The sequence below is a fragment of the Megalobrama amblycephala genome, linkage group LG15, assembly GCF_018812025.1.
Source record: "Megalobrama amblycephala isolate DHTTF-2021 linkage group LG15, ASM1881202v1, whole genome shotgun sequence".
NCBI lineage: Eukaryota > Metazoa > Chordata > Actinopteri > Cypriniformes > Xenocyprididae > Megalobrama > Megalobrama amblycephala.
Window position 1 is genome coordinate 15,767,143 of NC_063058.1, and position 16,651 is coordinate 15,783,793.

Here is a 16,651-nt window from a genome sequence, read left to right on the forward strand (position 1 = left end):
AAAATCACAATTTTTAAGTTACCATCATCGAGGTCAGGGTTTGTTTTAGTTGAGCTCTTGACCCTTGAGTTTTTAATGTTAGATTTTTTTAGGTGGTTTTAACTGCATTAAAACCAACCAGATAAGCAAAGCTAAAAGATGATCAGGTGGTGTTGGTTATGTTTTCACATAATCATTATTTGATCTGAATCACTGAACTCATTTAAAGCCCAATCTCTGAGTTAGATTTACATTATTGATTACAGCAGCACTGTCATTCTACAGAATTCTTCAATCTAAAGTTGTTCTGATTTAAAAAAAAAAAAAAAAGTTTCATTTAAGCACACAGACATCAAGAATCAGTCTGTGAATCTCAACAGTGGTGAGAGTAATAAAGCATGTTGCAATGCATTCTGGGTGCCACCAATCAAAATTCATCAATGCCTCCCATCATGCATTGCTGCATGAATAAATTATGAGCTGAATTGTCTTAGTAATTTTCTTTATTCTCACTATTTAAATTTTGCTGTTTTTCTGTGACTTTTTAGTAGCTTGTTTTCTAATGTTCAGAGTTGATCTGTTTATCAGAATATGTTGCTTGTCACCGTTGTTGAGATTCATGCGCTGATTCTTGATGTCTGTGTGTGCCTGTAATGAATTTATTTTTGTGACAAGAATAACTTTCAAAAAAAATAATTTGTATTGATAAAGTTGATCTTCTGCTGTAGAATCACAGTGCTGCTGTAATCAATAATGTAACTCTAACTCAGAGATTGGGCTCTAAATGAGTTCAGTAATTCAGATCAAATAATGATTATGTGAAAACATGACCAACACCACCTGATCATCTTCTAACTTTCCCTGTCTGGCTGGTTTCAATGCAGTTAAAGCTGCCCAAACAAAATCTAATGTCTAATGTCGATGATGGTGAAAATAGTGATTTTCTCCTTTGGTGATTCTGCTTGTTATCATCAGGTGTCTTCAATAATGGTCAATCATCACTCAATTAAACACTTATTTATCTCATTAATGCTTCAGTGGGTGGAATAAAAATATGGCAGGACTTTTACTCTCTGACCCCTGGACTTCCCACCTCTGAAAACAAGCAACTAAAAAAAAAAAAAAAAAAAAATCTTTTTGTTGATTCTCACCGTTGTTGAGGTTCATACGCTGATTCACGATGTTGTTAGAATTGTAGAACTCTGTGAAAATATTAAAGAAAGACAAAAGCTCTTACAGTGGTATTCTGCAGTTCCGTTAACTTAAAATTATTGAATCTAAGTAACGGTCAGACTCTGGAACTAAGCCACTACATGATGACTGAATCATCAGGTTAGTTTTTCTCTTTACAACTTCTACTATAACAAATGTGCTTCAAAAGCACAGTTATAACAGCCAGAAAAACAATGTTATGAAGTCAAGGGACAGGAGCCAAACTAAAGCAAACGATTACCTCCATTACGGTGACTTCAAACTTTATTATTTTCAATAAAACAGCGCTATTGCTTCCTGGAGGCTCAGTGAGGACTGCCTATCAGAGGTAGAAAGTCCAGGGGTCAGAAAGTAAAAGTCCTGCCATATTTTTATTCCACCCACTGAAGCATTAATAAGATAAATAAGTGTTTAATTGAGTGATGATTGACCGTTATTGAAGACACCTGAAGTTAACATCAGGTATCTTCAATAACAGTCAATCATCACAAACAATTATTTATCAATTATTATCAAATACTGCTTATTTTGTGTTTTTTACTTCCAGCCCTCGTTAACAATTATATATAATTTATAAATGATTATATACAAAATTAATAGTTTTATTGAGATTGATGTGGATTGGAATTGGTCACGTGCTTGGAAAAAGAATTCAGAAAATCGACTTTCCTAATTATGCATGCATTGTGTGCGTGTATATATGATATGAACTATAATTTTTGTCATTTTCATATATAGGACTAAATTAGTTCATATCATGTCTCATTCAAAGTATTTAAAAAATTTGTAAATGAACTTCCTTATTTTGTTATTTTTCTCATGTCAGCACTGTTGGCTCAGTGACCAATCCTGTTTTTTGGCTTTAAATGTCTCCTTCTGTGATGCGAAACTGCTTTTCATAATCAAGGCTATCAGGATCCTAATCTTTCCATCTCAAACATGAGTGAGTCAAACATATTCGGTTTGATGGTCATCATTCCTCTAATTTTATCACAGGTAAAATTAAACTGTCCTTTTATTAGAATTATTATTTTTTACATTGTTTCTGACACTATTTTCAAAAAAAATATTTATATATCATAAGGTGTAATTTTGCTTGTATGTTGGAAATACTTACGCCCTGTTATTTCATCTCCACAGTCAGCGAGAGGGAAGGACTGTGTGTGTGAGCTGCAAAATTCTGATCCTGCTTTCCCTGAGAATAAACTCAAGAACGTTGAGTTCACTGCTTTACAATGCACTGGGAACATCACTTCAGAAAAGGTAGAAAAATTGTGCTGCCTACAGTTGCCATATAATTCTGTACAATCTGTTATCGAAGCAAAACTTTTTCCTCTTCAACTGTGTGCAGATGACAGAGATTGACAGCCTTTTGTTGGGTCTACAACACCGTATCTGGCAGCTTCTGGATAATGTGTCCATGCTGGAAAAAGAAGACAACGGAAATCTGTACGCAGCCGTGTCTCTACGCATTATTGAATTGGAGTTAGCGGAGATTCAAGACCTTCTGGATAAACTCAACAGGACCGCTAACAATTACAAGCAGCTTAGTGTAGAGGCTGCTGCAGAGGTGAATTCATCTACACCACAGAACTTTTACATTTCTAGAATAATTTTATGCATACTGTAAAACCTAACAGATCTTCTAACTAACCTTTTTTAGTAAACTTTACTTAATGTCAAAGAATTTGTTGAACTTACTTAAAACAATTTAGTAATCATTACTGTTTGCATGCTATGCTTTGTTACTCAGAAAACTCAAGTAAAAATTACTTGACTGGTTTGAGTACCATTTCGTCAAGCAAAAAAAAAAAGGGCGGGGCAAAAGGTTTTTCAGGCTATCAGGATCCTAATCCTGATAGTCAATTCTTAATAGACTTTTCATTAATTTTCTCCACTTCTACAGTTATCTTTCTTTAGTTGTATTCACTCATTTTCTTAAAGTGATCTTGAATGTTAAATTATCAGTACAACTAAAACGTTTGGGATAACATCACGTAAGTTGACCATAAATTCATGTTGATTTCCTAAAATTTCTTTTCACCATTTTAGTGATTAGCATTTCCTTTGGTTGTGCACTTGGAAATTCACTTATATTAATATAAGTCTCTTCTAGTTGTTTCCAATTGATTTCCAAACAGAACATTAGTGATTTGTGGTTTCAAAGGAAAAGCTATATTAAATAGATTGCTTTTAAAAAGTAATGTAATTTAGACTTTATGTTGAATTTATTAGTTTATAAATAGCATCTCTTGCTTGAGTCACACACAGACATCAATATTCAGCATGCAAAACACAACAATGGTAACAATGTTTTCTTGTTTTTTTTAATTAATAAGACCATTACAGTTGTATTTGCTGTCATTGTTGGGGTAACACTGACACAAGACAGCAAATAAAATTGTAAAATAAAGCCACAAACAGTAAAACAAAGCCATTACTTTATTTGTGCCGCAATGCACTCTACACTTGCACAATACACTTTCTCGGATCAGAATTAAGTTGACAAAACTGGTTTAAGTTAAAAATGTACTTAAAAATGGTTTAAGTAAGATCAACTTAATACAATTAAGTAAAGCTTACTTAATTGAATTAAAGGGTTAGTTCACCCAAAAATAAAAATTCTGTCATTTATTACTTACCCTCATGCCGTTCCACACCCGTAAGACCTTTGTTGATCTTCAGAACACAAATTAAGATGTTTTAGTTGAAATCCGATGGCTCCGTGAAGCCTTCATAGGAATCAATCACATTTTCTCTCACAAGATCCATTAATGTACTAAAAACATATTTAAATCAGTTCATGTGAGTACAGTGGTTCAATATTAATATTATAAAGTGACGAGAATGTTTTTGGAGCGCCCAAAAAAACTAAATAAACACTTATATAGAGATGGCCGATTTCAAAACACTGCTTCAGGAAGCTTCGGAGCATAAATGAATCAGTGTATCTAATCATGATTCAGATCACGTGTCAAACTGCCAACGGCTGAAATCACGTGACTTTGGCGCTCCGAACAGCAGATTCGACACACTGATTCATTTGTGCTCTGATGCTTCCTGAAGCAGTGTTTTGAAATCGGCCATCACTAAATAAGTCGTTATTTAGTTTTTTTTGGCGCACCAAAAATATTCTCATCGCTTTATAATATTAATATTGAACCACTGTACTCACATGAACTGAATTAAATATATTTTTAGTACCTTAATGGATCTTGAGTGAGAAAGTGTCATTGCTGGCTATGGAGGCTTCACTGAGCCATCGGATTTCAACTAAAATATCTTAATTTGTGTTCCGAAGATGAACGAAGGTCTTACGGGTGTGGAACGGCATGAGGGTGAGTAATAAATGACAGAATTTTCATTTTTGGGTGAACTAACCCTTTAAGGCAACTAGTTTGCACAATTGAATTGTCAACTGAACAAATTTGTCTTTTTTATTATTAGTATAGTATTTTTACGTTTCATGTCCTCAATTCCTCAATACTATTTTCCTGGGACATTTAGTGAATTAACTGGCCACGCTGGGATAGGCTGCAGAGGATAAAGCGATTTGGAGAATGGATGGATGGATTTTGTGAATTCTGTGCATTTTGTTAATTCTTATTTAATTCCTCATTCCTACAGCTTCAGGATATGAAGGAAAAGATGGTGGAGCTGGAGAAGTTTGACCACACACAGGTGATGGTGAGAGAGCGTGAAAACCAGCGTATAAAGAGCGACCTGGAACGCTGCGCAGATGTGCTCAATAGTACATCACCAGCCCCTACACTTTCCCCTGGTACATATAAACTAGTTTATCATGATTATGTAGCCACAGCTAAAGCGTTAACATATTACACTTACATTTTTGCTTTATTTTTATTTTTTAGGCCGCTGTGGTCTGGGTCATATTGTCAGTGTGGCGGGACCTAGAACGTATTCCCTCACTGTGTATGGAACTTCTTATTCTTACGGTGCTTGGGGTCGAGATGCAAATCCTGCTCCAGGAGACGAGAACAAGTACTGGCTGGTGGTGCTGTCAAGTAGTGATGTGTATGGCCACTATGTCCGCCAGTTCAATAGTATGGGTACTTTTATATTAGGTATAAAATCAACAGATACATATATATCAAGTTCCAACCCCACAACAAACACAATTCAGGGCCCAAACATGGTCATGTACGGCAATGCGCTCTACTATAACTGTTACGACATATACTCCGTCTGTCAGTTCAACATGGCGACTCGTGCTGTCAGTACTGTGGCTTTACCTAAAGATGCAGGTTACAACGACATGTTTCCTTTCGCACACCTCGACACCACATACAGCTATACAGATATGGATTTTGCCACAGATGAATCAGGCGTCTATGTTATATACGCGTCCACAAGCAACTTTGGAAATGTGATTATCAGTAAAGTTGAGACTAGCAACCCGCCTGCTTTGAACCAAACATGGTTCACTTCTCTTCACAAAAGGACCGTCACAAACACCTTCATGGTGTGTGGTGTGCTTTATGCTACTCGTTACCTGGATGAAGAAAGAGAAGAGATTTTTTACTCTTATGACACCAAAACCAATGTAGAGCGCTATGATTTGAGAATTCACATTAAGAAGATGCAGACTAATATTGAGTTTCTAAACTATGACCCCAGAGATCATCTGCTGTATGTCTACAGTGATGCCTACATTCTAACTTATGAGCTCATCTTTCAGTAAATCTCCAATGAACTTGATTTGAGACATTAGAGTATGGCTGCATCCCATTTCACATACTGTCTGTACTAGCATATATAGCATGCAAAATTAGATGCAACACAAATGATTATATGTTGAATGATTGTATCCTAAATGAAGGATTCTCAATAGCAACCTGTGTGTGTGTGTGTGTGTGTGTGTGTGTGTGTGTGTGTGTGTGTGTGTGTGTGTGTGTTACTTCAAGAGAACAACCATACATGTGTTTTCTTTTCTTTTCTTTTTGTGTTTAAATTTTAAAAATCATGTATAATCATTAGCCATTTATGTAGCTTTCTATTGATTGATCATTTATTCATATTATTATTATTTGATTTACATCATTTATAATTTGATCATTTATGTGTCATTTTATGTTTTAATATTTTGTATCTATATATTCCTTTCAATTGTTGTTTAATCCTATGATTGTGTGGTTTCAAGGGAGGTTTGTCTTCATAGAAGAGACAAAAGAATGTCTTTTTTTTAAATCACAGGACGATGTTGTGAAGCAGTAATTTTCCATTGCTTGTCATTGGTATAATAACAGTTGTTGGATTTGTACTGGTTAGATGAAGTCTGAGCATTGAAACATTTGAAACTAAGATTATTCAATAAACTGTGCTCCTTTTAATATCATTACTTTTACTCCTGCTTCAGGCTGAAAGAAGAATTTTGGGTTCAACACAAAATTTTATGAAATTATGTCCGATACTAGTTTCCTATTTATACAAAAGTATGTATTCAAAACTGCTTGTTTTGTGGGGGGAAATCATGTATATACTACAGATTTACTTAAATAAAATTCCTGCGTATTAAGGATGATTGGGGCAGTTTTTTCCACTTCGTCTAACCTTGCTAGTAATTTTACGTTCCCAGAACATTCTCAGAACGTCCCCACTGGTGTTAAGGACGTTGCCTAGTAACGTTCCCAGTACTTTTAAGGTCCCAGTCCCAGATCTTTTAAAGGGTTAGTTCACCCAAAAATGAAAATTCTGTCATTTATTACTTACCCTCATGCCGTTTCACACCCTTAAGACCTTCGTTCATCTTCGGAACACAAATTAAGATATTTTACTTGAAATCCGATGGCTCCGTGAGGCCTCCATAGGAAGCAATGTCACTTCCTCTCTCAAGATCCATAAAGGTACTAAAAACATATTTAAATCGGTTCGTGTGAGTACAGTGGTTCAATATTAATATTATAAAGCGATGAGAATATTTTTGGAGCGCCAAAAATAACAAAATAACGACTTATTTAGTGATGGCCGATTTCAAAACAATGCTTCAGGAAGCATCATGCTGCGTTCACACCGAACGCGTCTGGGGCGTCAAATTCGCGCCAGACGCGTCTAGTTGGACGCTTAAACATTTTGAAGTCAGACGCCTCAGACGCGCGTAAAATTCGCTCAATTCGCGCGTCTAAACAAAGTGTGTTCAGACGCGAATTCGCGTCATAGGAGGGGCTTTCATCTCTTTCTGCACAGATCCTCTGAATAAACACATAATCTCGTCAGTTGGAAACCTGTAGCGGCAATTTAACTCGGTTATGCCGGCCGGCTTTTGCTAGCTAGAAGGTGGGCTAGTATCAACGGCTAAAATCATGCAAAAAGTTGTACAACTAACCAGATTTCGCTTATTCTCTTCCAGGCAAGGTCCTTTTTATTCCTGTCTCGATAAAAATATATATCATAGAGCTCAGGGTGGCCTCACACAGCGACTATTATCTATTATATATATATATTATCTTTGTCTGGTATATATCTTTGTTCTGGTCTCCACCGCTGATCACGTCATAAACACGTTACTACCAAAGCAGAGTCCCTAATTGGTTAACGCGCCGCGAATTTACGCCAAAGTTCAGATTTTTCAACTCGGGCGTTTGGGCGTCAGACGCTCAATTCGCGCGTCAGCCGCGTGAACGCTCAATTCGCGCCGCGCCATTCGCGCGTCAACGGCCGATTCGCGCCGCGCTAGACGCTTGATTCGCGCCGCAGGACACCTAGACGCGCGTTTACATTGACTTAACATGTAAATCAGACGCCTCAGACGCCCCAGACGCGTTCGGTGTGAACGCAGCATCAGAGCACAGTGAATCAGTGTGTCGAATCTGCTGTTCGGAACGCCAAAGTCACGTGATTTCAGCCGTTGGCATCTCCGATGCTTCATGAAGCAGGGATTTGAAATCGCCCATCACTAAATAAATCGTTATTTTGTTATTTTTGGCGCTCCAAAAATATTTTACAACAACACTTTGTTTGCAACAAAAGTGCTTTAGAAACACACAGTTAAAACAACTGGAAAAAAATTAAAGTTAAATTGACAAGGGTCAGGAGCCCAACTAAAGCAAGTGTTTACCTCTGTAAGTTACAGACTGTAACGGTGACATTTATTCATTTTGATAAAACATCAGCACCTCATTGAGAAGATTTGATTGAAAGAAATAAAGTCAGAGTGGTTTGTAATAAGTGAAGATGCAGAGATCTAGAAAGATCTGTTATTGTTTAATGTTGTTTCTCTTATCTGAGTTTTGTGAGGTTATCATTGTGCTGGAGAGTAGAGCCTGTGCTTCAGTCAGTGATGATCCAGAAACACTGATGTTCTGCTGCATGTTGCTTTATTTAAAGACAGTAATTGTGTAGTTGCTGATGCAGTGATACAGCAGTTACATTAGATCATGCATGTGCTGTTGTCAGCTAATGACTTACTGCAAGAGATTTGCATTTTAAAGAAAAGGTTTCATAATAATAATACAGGAAATACCTGTAAAACATCTTGAATGTTCTGTGAAGGTCTGCCAAAAAAAGTCCCCCAAACCTTAAAAGAACTATCGTGACCGTCTCTGAACTTACTGGGAACTGTACTGGAAACGTACTGTACTTTTAAGAGTTGGGGGATGTTATTTGGTGGAACATTCAGGACGTTCTGGGAATGTTTAGGGGACTATTACTATAGGACATTCTGTTAACTTCCCAAATGTCCTCTTTGTAATGTTCTTATGTGACCAAAAATAACCAAAATAGAACGTCCCCCTAAACTCATATCGGGAATGTTATTAAATGACCAACAGTTAATGTCCCAAATGTCCTCTTTGTAATGTTCTTTTTTGACCATAAAATAACCAAATTGGAACGTCCCCCTAAAGTCATATAAGGAACCTTGAACTGCAGCACTTTCATTACCAAAAGAGGACGTTTTAGGAATGTCCCGAATGTTCTGTAAAGGTTTGGAATTTTAGTCACCTTTAGAGAACTTTTAGGGAATGTTGCGCAAGGTCATGAGAATGTCGCCTTCTACGTGGGCAGGTTTCTTGCCATAAATTTAAAACATAAAAGGCCTGTTGTATGAATCTGGTGTCAGTTCCTACCCAGGTAGGTTTGAGAATAGTTTGAGCAAACACTGTTTTTGTTGGATTTTATTTTAGCAGTGTTTGACACCGCTAAATTAGGTTGTTTTATTTTAGCAACATCCAGCTAGTCTAAGGAGATTTTTGTGGTTGATTAGGGGTTGCACAAAAGAAGAGGATGGGAACCACCAATTAAGAACAATTAAAAAAAAAAAATTACAAAAAAATGTAAGCTATTGTTGTTGAAGAAGAGTGACTCAGACAGTGTCTAGACTATAGAGCATATTTCCATTGTAATGTAGATTGTGTGCTGACGCTGCCCTCTGTTGTTTGCATGCAGTGCTGTCATTTCAGTTAAAAGTTGTTTTAACTGTAAAGGTGGTCAAAAAACGCTGAATGAAGTTTCCCTAGCAGACGAGTACTTCAAAACTTTAAATTAGCTTTTCAATACTCGGTCTATGGCAAGAAAATGTGGCATTCTACAACTACTAAAGCGAGATTTCGACATTATTAGTAATTATTATTAATGTACAATATTCGTGTTTAATAATATCACTTTAAAGCAGAGGTGGGAAGTCCAGGGATCAGAGAGTAAAAGTCCTGCCATATTTTTATTCCACCCACTGAAGCATTAATGAGATAATTAAGTGTTTAATTGAGTGATGATTGACCATTATTGAAGACACCTGATGATAACAAGCAGAATCACCAAAGGAGAAAATCACTATTTTTAAGTTACTATCATCGAGGTCAGGGTTTGTTTTAGTTGAGCTCTTGACCATTGATATTCACATACTAGATTTTTTTGAGGCAGTTTTAACTGCATTAAAACCAACCAGAGAAGCAAAGGTGAGCCTAGAGCCTAATCTCTGAGTTAGATTTCCATTATTGATTACAGCAGCACTGTGATTCTACAGCAGAAGATCAACTTTAACCATACAAAAATATTAAAAAAAAAAAAAAAAAAAAAAATGTTTCATTTAAACACACAGACATCAAGAATCAGTCTGTGAATCTCAACAGTGGTGAGAGTAATGAAGCATGTTGCAATGCATTCTGGGTGCCACCAATCAAAATTCATCCATGCCTCCCATCATGCATTGCTGCATGAATAAATTATGAGCTGAATTGTCTTAATAATTTTCTTTATTCTCACTATTTAAATTTTGCTGTTTTTCTGTGACTTTTTAGTAGCTTGTTTTCTAATGTTCAGAGTTGATCTGTTTATCAGAATATGTTGCTTGTCACCGTTGTTGAGATTTATACGCTGATTCTTGATGTCAGTGTGTGCCTAAAATAAATCTCTTTTTTTTGTGATAAGGACAACTTTCAAAAAAAAAATTTGTGTTGATAAAGTTGATCTTCTGTTGTAGCATCACAGTGCTGCTGTAATCAATAATGTAAATCTAACTCAGAGATTGGGCTCTAAATGAGTTCAGTGATTCAGATCAAATGATGATGTGAAAACATAACAAACACCACCTGATCATTTCTTAATTTTGCTTGTCTGATTGGTTTTAATTCAGATAAATCTACCCAAACAAAATCTAACATTAAAAACTCAAGGGTCAAGAACTCAACTAAAACAAACCCTGACCTCGATAATGGTAACTTAAAAATAGTGATTTTCTCCATTGGTGATTCTGCTTGTTATCGTCAGGTGTCTTCAATAATGGTCAATCATCACTCAATTAAACACTTATTTATCTCATTAATGCTTCAGTGGGTGGAATAAAAATATGGCAGGACTTTTACTCTCTGACCCCTGGACTATACACCTCTGAGGCCTACAACATACAGTAGCAGTTCTGGAACTTTTCTCTTCACACTCTGGGATCTCGAGTTTATTTTTATGAAAAATAGCGCCAGGTCGTATGCAATAAAATGATGGCACAAATGCTAAAATGAACTTTGAAAAATTAATTTTGATTGAGCAAATTAAAAGGCATTTCTTTTTGCAGCAGTGTCGTATATGATAATGACCATCGACTATAAGGTATTAAACTGATGAGATCGCATTTTGTCTCTTACCAGTAGCTTAGGCCTATGTGACGTTATAGTACTGAAAGAAAGTGTGGAGTTCGCAGCAAAGTTTTTATTAAAGTTATAGAAAAGGTGAGTTAAAAAACACTGTCAGAGAAGTGCTGTATAAGAACATTTATTGTGATAACCAAAAAATAATAAAATTAGACAAAACACTCCAAAAGTCTTGCAGTCGCATAATGATATAGCGCAACAATTTAGTTTAACCACTGCTCATATTTTGAGATTTTCTGCATGCTGTGCAATTTGGACTGACATAAACTATAAACTACAGCATATGATAGGCTACTGCATTTTTTTCTTAGCTGAGTATGAAAGACCCTCAGTTGAAGGTGTTATATGCTAACAGATAGCCATCATTATACATGTAAAGTCTCCTATCAACAGGATTGTAGTTGAGATTGGCTATTCCAGCAGAAACCTTCTCAAAAGGCAAAGAAAGAGTGTTTATCTCTTGGCCAGTGGTTGTATCAAAGGCATAAAACACCTCTTCTTGGTAAGTACTAACAAAGCGTGTAGCGTATAGGACCCCGCACACCATAAACGTGCTGGTGACAGACCTCTTAAAGAGATGTGTCTTCCAGGTATGTGTGATATTGAGCTCCAGCGGATCTAAGCGACTCACAACAATGTTGCCGTGGTTCTCCTCGGTGGCATATATGACCCACACAGCGTCTTGATCAGCCTCCAGGTCGATGTCTGTCCAGTCACGGCAGCTGTAGTAGCAGAAAGGGAACTTGTTGTTGATTCCGGCATCATCCAGTTTTACACGCTTGGTTGCTTTTGTCGCAATGTTGAAGCTGCAGATCTCAGCGGTGCTGTAGCATTGGTAATATACGGTACTGTTGTACAGTATAGTGCCAGAGCCCTGAACAGCATTTGTGTGGCTGTAGGATGATGCAATGTATTCATCCTTGTAGTTCTTGCTGCCCATGAAATCTTCATACGAGTTGTACACCCTGATTGTGTTTCCATTCTTGTTTCCACTCACCAGACAGTGTTCCCAATAAACTTCCTTGCTGTTCAGTTTGGCATCCCTACCCCAAGCACCTGAGATATAGGAACTGTGGATGGAATTGAGCTTGGTGACAACTGGAGAACTTATGTTGGACATAATACGCTGATGACAAGTGCCTGCAAGTGGAATTGCATTAATTGGTCATATGTTCAGTAATCAGGTAAACATAGTTTACCGTCTCTTTCATGAAAAAATCAAACCAATTTTCACCTTACTGTTGAAGACATCAATGAAGACATAATTTCTCCACTCACTGAGAGTTGTGTACTTACTTCTGAAGTCTTCAGGTATAGTTTTGCAGGTCTGTGCTCTGTTGTTGAGGTCGCGTAGCCTCGTTTTCATTGTCTCTAGATTGAAGACATCGCTTTTGTACATTTTCTGGATCTCCTTCTTTGCGTTAGTCAACTGAGAGAAACAGAAACATTGTCATCATATCATTGAATCAATTCGGAAATCTGTTTTTTGTATTCCATTTTTTGGCGAATGTTTTCAATTAATCTATTTTCAATTCATGGAACTTCAGTGAGGAGTAAACCGTAATCAGAAGTCATTTTCTGCCACTTTTGATTTTGGATACAATGCAGACTAAACATGAGCTTCATGGAACAGCAGTTATCATTAACAATGACTTAAATTTAAGTGTTTCTCACACAAAACTATCATATTCAGAAGACTTGTAGCGACCATTGTCATTTTTAAAGGGGCTCTATGTAGGAATAAGAATGACAGCCAGTGGTCGAAATAGGTACTGCAGTCCAAATTCAAAATATTGTTTGCCCCACCCCCTCCTTCAAAGACGCGGGTTGCCAGCTTGAGGATGTGCAACAAGAGGGAGCGCAAATGACAATGAAAGCTGAGGATTTACACACTGTAAGCTGATGAGTTGATTTATCTGTTTTAATATGCTGTCGTTCATAGAGATTTTTAGATGGATGCAGAGGCTTTTTAGGTCAGGTAGAATCTGCGATTCTCTGACCCAGTTTGTTTGCTGGTTTCCATGCCCTGACAGCAACATAATGTGGCCCAGATCTGGTACATGTGGATTACATGCGGACCAGATGTGGGCCAGATCTGGGCTGACACTATGTTGCTGTCAGGGTGGCTACAATACGCAGTGTTTTCCACCAACTGGCAACCTGTGATGTCGAAATACTATTGGATAAACTGACAGCACACAGTTTCGCACAGACCAAAACAAAGACAGACATTCCGACACGGAACGCGCATTTCAAAGTAGAATATCTGACTGTAGCAATGTTTTTCTGAGAAAAACGTAGGTGAACTTAGCATGTTTCCTAAATATCTGCAAACATATTGGGGTATTTTTATGCTTTATTAAAATGAAAATCTTACATATAGCCCCTTTAAATAAAACTGCCAAAAATTGTTATTGGTATTGAATTAAAACTGATCAAAACTGAAGCACTAAATAAAATAACACTGGTAGTGACAAATCATGTGGACTACTTTTATGGTGCTTTTTCATGTTGTTTGGGCATTTTTTGGAGACCTGGGGCCTCATTCATAAAATGTTGCACCGTCCTAAATTTGATCTTGCGATCATTTCTCAGATGTGCGTATACGTGTGATTCACAGAATAAACGTATGCGCAGAAAACGAGCGTACGCCTCTCTTTAAGATGTGAAATCTATAAATCGCAAATGATCTTGAACTTGCGCGCAGCTGGATGGTTTTAGTTCGCTGCCTTGTAAACGACACCTAATTCATGTCATTTACATATGAAAGATCACCAGTCATCGTCCAAATCCTTTAATTTAGAATTGCGGGCTGCAAGAATAACTTATTTACAAAAACCTGCAGTACACTGACAAAGAAAATTTCGTATGTCTGCTCAGACCCTGATGTGGCGCTAAAAACTTTTCCATGTCAAAAACCTTTTTTATAAATACAGTGGCATGAAAAAGTATGTGAACCCCTTGCAGAATCTGTGAAAATGAGAATTATTTTAATAAAATAAGAGGGATAATAAAAAAAATGCATGTTATTTTCTGTTTAGTACTGTCCTGAGTAAGATATTTTACATAAAAGATGTTTGCATTTAGTTCACAAGACAAAACAATAGCTGAATTTATTAAAATAACCCCATTCATAAGTATGTGAACCATTGATTCTCAATACTGTGTGTGGTTACCTGATTATCCACGACTGTTTTTTTGTTTTGTGATGGTTGTTCATGAGTCTCTTGTTTGTCCTGAGCAGTTAAACTGAGCTCTGTTCTTCAGAAAAATCCTCCAGCTCCTGCAGATTCATCAGTTTTCAAGCATTTTTGCATATTTGAACCCTTTCCAGCAGTGGCTGTAGGATTTTGAGATCTGTGTTTTCACACTGAGGACAACTGAGGGACTCAAACACAACTATTAAAAAGGGTTCAAACATTCACTGATGCTCCAGAAGGAAACACGATGCATTAAGAGTCGGGGGGTGAAAACTTATGAACAGGATGAAGATGTCACAATTTTTCTTATTTTGTTTAAATATCGTCGTTTTTAATTTAGTACTCCCCTTCGGAAACCAACAGAAGATACTTGCATGTTTCCCGGCAGAAAAATTAAGTACAATTTACCTTGATATTTGAATTCAAAAGTTTTCACCCCCGACTCTTAATTCATTGTGTTTCCTTCTGGAGCATCAGTGAATGTTTGAACCTTTTTTAATAGTTGAGTTTGAGTCCCTCAATTGTCCTCAGTGTGAAAAGATGAATCTCAAAATCATACAGCCACTGCTGGAAAGGGTTCAAATATGCAAAAATGCTTGAAAACTGATGAATCTGCAGGACCTGGAGGAATTTTCTGAAGAACAGAGCTCAGTTTAACTGCTCAGGACAAACAAGAGACTCATGAACAACCATCACAAAACAAAAAACAGTCGTGGATCATCAGGTAACCACACACAGTATTGAAATCAATGGTTCACATACTTATGAATGGGGTTATTTTATAAATTCAGCTATTGTTTTGTCTTGTGAACTAAATGCAAACATCTTTTATGTAAAATATCTTACTCAGGACGGTACTAAACAAAAAATAACATGCATTTTTTATTATCCCTCTTATTTTATTAAAATAATTCTCATTTTCACAGATTCTGCAAGGGGTTCACATACTTTTTCATGCCACTGTATGAGCGTTGGCGTGGATTTAAGTGTACGCACACTCACGCTTTATAAATGAGGCCCCTGGTGACTATTTTAAGGAAGATTTACCTCTTTCAGAAGGTCATTGGTCTCTTTGCTGGGGCTTTTCTTGTGAGCATCACTGGCAGTATAATAGATTTCGTCAACTTCCTTCAGCAGCTGTTGCAGGTGAAGGGCGTTGTACAGGCCGTTTGTGTTCAGATACTCGAACGGTTTCAGGCGGGCTGTGATGTCCTTAAGAGCGCGTTCCATCTTTGGCAGTTGTACATTTCTGTTCTTCACCTGAAAGTTACAATGCAAATTAGTTCACTGACATACTTCAAGAATGAATCTACAGTATGACTTTAAAGGATCTCACCTTTGCATGAAACTTTTCAAGGTTGTTCTCACAGGTCTGGACTTGTTTTGCGACTCCCTCGAACTTCACAGTGGGGAAAGCCCAGAGAGAGCTGCTTAATTCACACACACAGGAACCATCCTTCAGTTCACCTGTAATTTTCTGAGCCTGGACAGTCGCCTGATTACACACATACACACAACATAATACAATAATTTCTCGTTTTCATCCTGTTGTTTACTACATTTATTTTCTTGGTGTCGTTGTGGGTTTTGTTTCTTTTGCGGTTGTAAGCTGTAAGGACCTATTGAAATAACTGAAAATATTTGGCGAAATTATATGGAACTGCAATGCCTTCAAAACCTGCTTGCCGTGTGTTTCCCTGAAAATAATTGCACACCTTAGAACACTGATCAACCAATCAGATTTCAGCATTCAACAGCGCTGTAGTATAGTGAGATCTATTATATAACCACTGCAATATGTACATGTAAATAAATATAAATAAGCTATAATATATATTTCTATTTATATAATAAAGATATATAGACATATGCAGTTCATTTAACTAACATATTCAAATTCATTTTATTCCATTAAAAAAACATTCCAGTTAAAACAGATAAAAGAAGGGACTTACTGTGACTGTGAGGACCAACAAGTAGGAGAGCATGATGAGCAAATGACCCCGAAAGGCTAAAAGTCTTGCTTTAAACAACACAATCATTTTGATGTTGCAAAAACTTAAAGTATTACAAAAGAATTTTGTAAGACAAAAACACATCTCTCAACAAATCTGCAGTTTCACCATTATGGTCAAGACAGTGAGGCAAAACAAATGTTGA

General features: G+C 36.8%; 2 protein-coding genes across 2 annotated transcripts; one reads left to right on the plus strand and one right to left on the minus strand.

Moving 5' to 3' along the window:
• Window positions 1–1,923: 1,923 nt before the first annotated feature.
• On the plus strand, window positions 1,924–6,920 carry LOC125247497 (olfactomedin-4-like). Its single transcript, XM_048158829.1, has 5 exons — window positions 1,924–2,187; window positions 2,332–2,454; window positions 2,543–2,761; window positions 4,819–4,972; window positions 5,064–6,920. The coding sequence occupies exons 1-5, from the start codon at window positions 2,131–2,133 to the stop codon at window positions 5,891–5,893; spliced, it is 1,383 nt and encodes a 460-aa protein (XP_048014786.1). The 5' UTR covers window positions 1,924–2,130; the 3' UTR covers window positions 5,894–6,920.
• Window positions 6,921–11,396: 4,476 nt separating this feature from the next.
• Window positions 11,397–16,623, minus strand: LOC125247732 (olfactomedin-like). Its single transcript, XM_048159183.1, has 5 exons — window positions 16,447–16,623; window positions 15,828–15,986; window positions 15,539–15,751; window positions 12,588–12,720; window positions 11,397–12,431 (listed from the first exon to the last, which is right to left on the minus strand). The coding sequence occupies exons 1-5, from the start codon at window positions 16,588–16,590 to the stop codon at window positions 11,620–11,622; spliced, it is 1,461 nt and encodes a 486-aa protein (XP_048015140.1). The 5' UTR covers window positions 16,591–16,623; the 3' UTR covers window positions 11,397–11,619.
• Window positions 16,624–16,651: the final 28 nt, after the last annotated feature.

What these genes read in the sequence shown, in the direction of transcription:
- LOC125247497 (XM_048158829.1), top strand. Translation starts at nt 2,131, where the DNA reads ATGAGTGAGTCAAACATATTCGGTTTGATGGTCATCATTCCTCTAATT. An exon ending in GTGTAGAGGCTGCTGCAGAG is followed by an intron (nt 2,762 to 4,818) that starts GTGAATTCATCT and finishes TCATTCCTACAG; the next exon opens with CTTCAGGATATGAAGGAAAA. An exon ending in AGCCCCTACACTTTCCCCTG is followed by an intron (nt 4,973 to 5,063) that starts GTACATATAAAC and finishes TTTATTTTTTAG; the next exon opens with GCCGCTGTGGTCTGGGTCAT.
- LOC125247732 (XM_048159183.1), bottom strand. Translation starts at nt 16,590, where the DNA reads ATGTGTTTTTGTCTTACAAAATTCTTTTGTAATACTTTAAGTTTTTGC. An exon ending in CCAATGACCTTCTGAAAGAG is followed by an intron (nt 12,721 to 15,538) that starts GTAAATCTTCCT and finishes TGTTTCTCTCAG; the next exon opens with TTGACTAACGCAAAGAAGGA. An exon ending in TATACCTGAAGACTTCAGAA is followed by an intron (nt 12,432 to 12,587) that starts GTAAGTACACAA and finishes TTCCACTTGCAG; the next exon opens with GCACTTGTCATCAGCGTATT.